Below are 8,143 nucleotides of genomic sequence, written 5' to 3'. Positions count from 1 at the left end.
TTTTTTTTTTTATAGTTTAATGTATTTTAATAGCAAACTTACAGGAACAGCACAGAAGACAGACAACATTAAAAACATGTACTTGCATGTAGGACAACTCAGTTAGAAAAGTATAGTGAATGGATGGAATCTACTGTATGATAAAAATGCTACAAACACCATTTAGTTGCCGTCAATAAGAAATTTACTTGTTTTAAAAAAATCCAAATGCTGGCATTGTCCAGAAAAATTTAACAGGTTTATTTATAATTATTATAAAGTTGAACCGCTGAAACTTGTTCACTGAAACATTTTAACTTGCATTAATGCTTTACGCCTCTGCATTTATATTAAAAATTCACACACAAATGAAAATGGAAAAACTGCCAATACCTGATTTCTGTCCCCTATTTTTCCACTCGCAATCATATACTTAGGTACCTTTTGACCCCATGGAAAAAAAATATCTAACGTTCAGAACTACCAATAACAGGAAGAAGAGAACTTTTTTTTTTTTTTGAGAATGAAATGTTTCCCATCATAGTGGATTCTTAAGCATGTTCTCCACGTATGCGGCGTGCTAGCTGGATGTCTTTTGGCATAATTGTTACACGTTTGGCATGGATAGCACACAGGTTGGTGTCTTCAAAAAGGCCAACCAGATAGGCCTCACTTGCCTCCTGCAAAGCACCGATAGCTGCGCTCTGGAAGCGCAGATCTGTTTTAAAGTCCTGAGCAATTTCTCGCACCAGAGGCTGGGAGGGAAGTTTGCGAATCAGAAGTTCAGTGGACTTCTGATAACGTCTAATTTCACGGAGCACCACAGTACCAGGCCTGTAGCGATGAGGTTTCTTCACCCCTCCAGTAGAGGGCGCACTCTTGCGAGCGGCTTTTGTAGCCAGTTGCTTCCTGGGTGCTTTACCACCCGTTGATTTGCAGGCAGTCTGCTTTGTACGAGCCATGGTACAGAGACCTCCTTACTTACCCGCCTTCTCCTTCCGCTGGAGCTCGGCGAGCGAGAGGCGGCGCTGGCATTAGAGAGCGACGGCGGCGCGGCGGCAGCTGCGAACACAATTCAAGTTTTTAAATACAAGGAATGTCCTCTGAAAAGAATTCAGTACTCAAATTATGCAGTTTGCCAAAATGATATTATCATTTGTATTAGGCTATTCTTGCAGTGCTATAAAGAAATACCTGAGATGGGGTGATTTATAGAGAAGACGTTTAATCGGCTCACAGTTCTGCAGGCTTTACAGGGAGCATGGTGCTGGCATCCGCTCAGCTTCTAGGGAAGCCTCAGGAAGCTTACAATCATGTTGGAAGGCTAAAGGGGACTAGGCATATCACATGGGGAAAGCAGAAGTGAGAAAAAGAGAGCGAGAGGAGGGGAGGTGCCACATACTTTTAAATGACCAGTTCTTGCAAGAACTCATTATCACAAACATAGCACCAAACCATGAGGGATCTGTCCCACGAAGCAAACACCTCCTCCCAGGCCCCACCTCCAGCATTAGGGATTACAATTCAGTATGAGATTTGGGCGGAACAAATATTCAAACCATATAACCATTCATACAACTTTCTCTCTCTCTCTCTTTTTCTTTCTTTGACAGAATCTCACTCTGCTGCCCAGGCAGGAGTGCAGTGGTGCCATCTCAGCTCACTGCAGCCTCCACCTCCCAGGTTCAAGTGATTCTCATGCCTCAGCCTTCTGAGTAGCTGGGATTACAGGTGTGTGCCATCACAACTCGCTAACTTTTTGTATATTTTAGTAGAGATGGGGTTTCACCATGTTGGCCAGGCTGGTCTCAAACTCCTGACCTCAGGCGATCCACCTGCCTTGGCCTGCCAAAGTGCTGGGATTACCGGCGTGAGCCACCGCACCTGGTCCATTCATGTTTTTGACAGACATTTATTGAGCAACCACCATATGCCAGGAAGAGTACTCAAGCATGCTTCATCAATTTATAGGTCAGAAGCTGGATCAGGCAAATAGATAACAAGAACATAGTGTTGCGAGTGCTCTGACCAAGTGATACCTGAGGTACTGGGGAGCCATTGGAAGGGGACTTAATGTGGCCTGGAGAAGGGTGTTAAGGGAAACTTTTCCCAGGATGATGCTATAGCAGAGTTTTAAAGTTCGAAAAGGCGGGGCATAGTGGCTCACGCCTGTAATCCCAGCACTTCGGGAGGCCGAGGCAGGTGGATGACTTGGAGCCTAGGAGAAAATCTTAAAAAATTAGCCAGGCATGGTGGTATGTGCCTATGGGTCCAGCTACTCAGGAGGTTGAGGTGAGAGAATTGCTTGAGGCCAGGAGGTCGAGGCTGCAGTGAGCCTTGTTGGCACCACTACACTTCAGCCGGGTGACAGAACGAGACCTTGTCTCAAAAATAAAATAAGCAAACAAATAAATAAATAAAGACATTAGCCGGCAAAACAATGTCGGTAGGGTGGGTATAGTGTATGCATGCAAGCATGCATGTGTTGTGTGTGTGTATGTGTGTGTGTGTTCTGTGGGGACGAACCTGGAACTCCAGAGTTGGTATGAAGATTACTTTATGCTGAAGACTATTGAGACTCAAGAAAGAAGAAGCCCCTCAGAACTTTTCTTATCTGAATCAAAGCAGCAATTTCTGGGAAAAGGCGGCTACTATGCCTTCTCCAGAGGATTGTCACGGCTGTGAGGAAGACAGAAAGACCACTGGCACCTGCAAAAACAAACACATCACAACTTTCTTGTTTCCCATTTGCTCACCTAAAAGCTCATTTGTCTTTCCTAAAGAAACTTACTGGTTCTTCCCAGAGAAGCCTCTTCTCTCCATTCCCTTTTTCCTACTAAATTAGGCATATAAGCCTCTAACTTTAACCATGAGGGAGCTAACTACTTCTTCTGTTAGCTATTATGTGCATACGAATAAACTTTTTCTCCTCCAGCGAATCTGTATTTTATCAGTTTAACTTGCACACCTCTAGAGAATGAACCTAAGAGCATAGGGGAAAATTTCCACCCCCTCCCCCTGATGGTTTGAAGCAGAGGCACAGTCCCTGCAAAAATGTGAAGGTGGTTGGGGGGTATAAGACACAGGAGCAGTAAGAGTTGAGTACGGCGGGAGCCGATGCAGGGAGGAGTGGTGGCTGGATTGTTACAGAGGTCAGTCATGAAGGGCCCTCATGTCTATCACAAATGTACCTCACCCAAAATAACAAGAATCACTGCTGGAGGCCAGGTGCGGTGGCTCATGCCTGTAATCCCAACATTTTGGGAGGCCGAGGCGGGTGAATCACCTGAGGCCAGCACATTGAGACCAGTGTGGCCAAAATGGCGAAACCCCGTCTCTACTAAAAACACAAAAAATTGACTGGGTATGGTGGTGGGTGCCTGTAATCTCAGCGGCTGAGGCAAGAGAATGGCTTGAACCTGGGAGGCGGAGGTTGCAGTGAGCTGAGATAGTGCCATTGCACTCCAGCCTGGGTGACGGAGCGAGACTCCATCTCAACAACAAAACAAAACAAAACAAGAATCACTGCTGGTACCTCAGGAATCTGAAAGGATATAAGATGTGGCCGAAGTCAAAGACAAGTTGTGTCTGCTACTCCGTATCTGAGTGTACTTGTAGAAAGGGTTTTGCAAACTATTTTTTTTTTTTTTTTTTGAGACGGAGTCTCGCTCTGTCACCCAGGCTGGAGTGCAGTGGCCGGATCTCAGCTCACTGCAAGCTCTGCCTCCCGGGTTCACGCCATTCTCCTGCCTCAGCCTCCCGAGTAGCTGGGACTACAGGCGCCTGCCACCTCGCCTGGCTAGTTTTTTTTGTATTTTTTAGTAGAGACGGGGTTTCCCATGTTAGCCAGGATGGTCTTGATCTCCTGACCTCGTGATCCGCCCGTCTCGGCCTCCCAAAGTGCTGGGATTACAGGCTTGAGCCATTGTGCCCAGCCTTGCAAACTATTTTTTATCATAACTCCATCAGTAAAAAATTTCGAACATGCAATCTCAATATATGCATACTTATTTTTATAAACTAAATGCAGGTAATACTGTGGTAATGCTTTATTTACAAAATACAATGTACTTAAAAATAGGAACTAAATAAAGAACATAGACATTGCAATATTGTCTTTCCAAACTCCAATAGATCATCTTGCATCCCATGGAATGAAGGTTCCACATTACGCAACATGCTGGCCCACAGCACATGAAATAAGACATACATCGAATTGTGAGGTCTTTTAAGAAAAATTCAGGCTGTGTGCCGTGGCTCATGCCTGTAATCCCAGCACTTTGGGAGGCCAAGGAGGGCAGATCACCTGAGGTCAGAAGTTTGAGACCAGCTCACAACATGGTGAAACCCCGTCTCCACCAAAAACACAAAAACTAGACAGGCATGGTGGCGCCTGGCTGAGGCATGAGAATTGCTTGAACCCGGGAGGCAGAGGTTGCAGTGAGCTGAGATTGTACCACTGCACCCCAGCCTGGACAGCGAAGTGAGACTCTGTCTCAAGAAAAAAAAAAAAAAATTCAGATGATGGGCCAGGAAAAATTGTTTAGAAAAAAAGCCCCAAGGAAACAAGGGCGATGCTAGTCTCTATAGTTGCACAGACTTTTAATAGTGTGTTTTCAGTAGAAGTAGAATTGCTTTTTAGGGGCCAAAGGAAGCTGAATTGCTTCTTTTTTGGACATGTAAGGGGGTATTCTGGCTTGTCATAATATTTTAGGAAGAAAGGATATTAGCATTTAGTGGATGGGTCCAATGTTAGATTATCCCACCAGGTATTCGTGTGTGTGAAATGATGATTTAAATCATCTAAGCATTTACACATACCTCTGTATTTTATTGCCTTATACATTTGTTTGTTTGTTTGTTCGTTTGAGACAGGATCTCACTCTGTTGTCCAGGCTGGAGTGCAGCAGTGCAATCTCAGCTCATTTCAATCTCTGCTTCCCAGGCTCAAGTGATCCTCCCACCTCAGCCTCCCGAGGAGCTGGGACAACAGGCACCCACCACCACACCCAACTAATTTTTGTATATTTTGTAGAGACGGGGCTTCACCGTGTTGCCCAGACTGGTCTCCAACGCCTAAGCTTAAGGGATCCGCCCACCTCAGCCTCCCTTGTAAATCCTGTATAGACTATATTCTGGTCTTATGACTTCTTTCTCTCTCTCTCTTTTTTTAGGGTATATTCTGGTCTGATTCTCTCTCTCTCCCTTTCTTCTCTCTCTCTCTCTCTGAGACAGGGTGTTGCTGTGTTGCCCCTGGGCTCAGGCAATCCTTCAGCCTTAGCCTCCGGTGTCTGATGTAGCTGGGACCACAGGCAAACGCCACCACACCGGCTAATTTGTTGATTTTTTGTAGAGATGGGGTTTCACTGTGTTGCCCAGCTTGGTTTCAAACTCCTGGGCTCAAGTGATCTGCCCACCTGGGCCTCCCAAAATGCTAGAATTACAGGTGTCAGCCACCATGCCTGTCCTGCTTCTCTTATATCTAAATTTATTAGTTATAAGTAGATACAAGCCTCTGACTGCTTCATTAAGTTTTCTATTGTAGCGGTTCTGAGTATTTGCATATTTAAACATATATCATTTAATCATGATTTACTTTCTTTTAATGTGTCCATGTTACAGTTAAATATTGACTTTATGAAGAAAAATACAAGGTAGATACAGACATATTTTTTTTCTTGCTTTTTTTTTTTCTAAGAGACAGGGTCACACTCTGTCACCCAGTCTGGAGTGCAATGGCACATTAGCTCACTGCAGCTTTGAACTCCTGAGCTCAAACAATCCTCCTGCCTCAGCTTTCCAAGTAGCTGAGACTGCTGGTACGTGCAACCATGCCCAACTAGTTTTTTGTTTTGTTTTGTTTTGTTTTTGTTTGTTTAATTCTTTTTTTCTACAGACAGGGGTCTCTCTAAGTTGCCGAGGCTGCTCTCGAACTCCTGGCCTCAAGTGATCCTCTTGCCTTGGCCTCCCAAAGTGCTAGGATTACAGGTGTGAGCCACCACATACGTCTCATTTTATTTTCTATAAGTTCTCTTTTAGAATAGTAAATGAGATGTTACAAAATTTTTATTATAAAAAGGGATTTCAGGCTGGGTGTGGTGGCTCACGCCTGTAATCTCAGCACTTTGGGAGGCCCAGGTGGGCGGGTCACCTGAGGTCAGGAGTTCAGCCTGACCAATATGGTGAAGCCCCATCTCTACTAAAAATACAAAAAAAAAAAAAAAAAAAAAAAAATTAGCCAGGCATGGTGGTGGTTGCCTGTAGTCCCAGCTACTCGGGAAGCTGAGGCAGGAGAATTCCAGCCTGGGCAACAAGAACGAAATTCCATCTCAAAAAAAAAAAAAAAAAAAAAAGGCGGGGGGGGGGTTCAAATTCTGTAAAAGTAGGGCCTTGAAACTCTTCTGTATGATACTGTTTTAGTGGATACATGTCATTATACATTTATCAAAACCCCTGGAATGCACAGCACAAAGAGTGAACCCTAATGTAAACTATGGGCTTCAGTTAATAATCATATATCAATATTGACTCTCAATTGTAACAAATGTATCACACAGCCACAGGATGTTTAGAATAGGGGAAATGGCAGGGTAAGGAAGTTTATGGGAACTCTCTTGTACATTCTGCCCAATTTTTCTATAAACTTGAAACTGCTTTTAAAATGCAATAATTTATGGCTTTTATTTCTTTAAGAAAGCATTGGTTCTGATTGGTTTGAGAACAGCTAATTTAAAGAAAGACCTACTTCATAAGAATTCAAATTTATACCAAAATCTAGGACAGGTGATAATTGTTTTCCAAAATGTTCTTTCCTTTACGAAAGGCGATAGATACCATGAGATTCTTTCAAATAACAAATGTCTCTGTTACATTTAAATAGGACTCTACCAACACTAGATTTCCCTTGCACACTCACTAACAGCAGATCTGTGTGTAAAATGAGGACTAACGCCACAGACTGTTTCTTTGTAGAAGAGGTGACAGAATTAGGCAGCCTCAAAATGTCTGCTGCCAAAGTATAATGGCAAGAAAAGAAGGAGTCTGTCATTTACCTCCTAAAATATAAGCATTAGAGAGATACATGTATTTCTTGGTATAATAAATCTTTTGTTACAGCTTGCTTTATATACCAATTTATCTCTAACTCTGACGACTGAATTACAACTGCCATTTCTTGTCTAACTTTGGCTGTTTTCCTCTGAGAAATAATACAGTCTTTTTTTGTGTGTGTGTAAGTGATGGGATTTAATACTTTCATCAGGATGGGTTCATTGAATATTCATATTCTGCTTATATTGTGCAGAGCCACATGGGAAGCTGTAGTAGATTTCAAAAGCAGAAAATAGTAGCTCTGATGAGAAGGCTGTTATGTGTGGGTGTTTAGAAGTTATTAATACGACATTAAGCAAAGCAAATTCTGTTTTAAAATGATTTGTGCAAAGTGGGAACAGGTGATTTTGAGCAGATGGCTAAAATATTATAGAGCAGCTTCACTGAAACAAAACAAAAGAGTTTAAAGCCCTGATTTATTTTAGCTTTAAATAGTTTTCTTGAAAATCAGAGACAAGTGTTTTTGGGGGGAGGGGAGCTAAATTATACAATTGAACATTTTGAATAATCATTCAATTCATTGCTCTCTTTTGCCTTTTCTCTCTGTGACATTCCATTTCTTTACCTCGTTCTTTTTTGTCCTTTCTCTCTCCGCCTGTCTTTCATCAGCCTCTCCTGTACCAATCCTTTCAGGGCCTCATCAAAACTCACCTTTATTGTTTCATTCCATCCTCTTTTCTGCCAGGGAAAGTGCATCAGAATGGAATTGGCAAGATCACTTGACAGCTTGTCTTTACTATTTTGCTGCCAAAAGAGGGAAAATGGAAATTTATACGGTCCATTTAGACAAGCTGCTGTTAAATTATGGGCCAAGTTTCTTTTAAAACAATAATTAATATTTCTTGATTGACTATCTGGCAAACTGCTCTGGACTAATCCAACCTATGAATGAGTGGGATTTCCTTAGATTTGTGCAATTGAACCCTGCACAAATCTATTCAGAAGTGGGTTTTTTATTGTTGGATTTTGTTCACACCAATCACAAAGTGCGGGGCTCACAATGTTGGGTTGAATAATATAGTATCGCCATTTTTTTTTTTTTTTTTTTTTTTTT

The 8,143-nt window shown here is 42.5% G+C and overlaps 1 protein-coding gene across 1 annotated transcript; it reads right to left on the bottom strand.

Annotated features, from left to right (window-relative positions):
- LOC108530030 (histone H3.3-like) lies at nucleotides 1-1,056 on the bottom strand. Its single transcript, XM_017872666.1, has one exon. It carries the CDS (start codon nucleotides 939-941, stop codon nucleotides 531-533), a length of 411 nt encoding a protein of 136 aa, XP_017728155.1. The 5' UTR covers nucleotides 942-1,056; the 3' UTR covers nucleotides 1-530.
- Between the last annotated feature and the right edge of the window lie 7,087 nt (nucleotides 1,057-8,143).

Source organism: Rhinopithecus bieti, unplaced genomic scaffold (assembly GCF_001698545.2).
Source record: "Rhinopithecus bieti isolate Rb0 unplaced genomic scaffold, ASM169854v2 scaffold_1103, whole genome shotgun sequence".
NCBI classification, from domain to species: Eukaryota; Metazoa; Chordata; class Mammalia; order Primates; family Cercopithecidae; genus Rhinopithecus; species Rhinopithecus bieti.
The sequence above is the reverse complement of the archived record's forward strand: the minus strand, read 5'-3'. Positions and strand labels throughout refer to the sequence as shown.

What these genes read in the sequence shown, in the direction of transcription:
- LOC108530030 (XM_017872666.1), bottom strand. Translation starts at nt 941, where the DNA reads ATGGCTCGTACAAAGCAGACTGCCTGCAAATCAACGGGTGGTAAAGCA.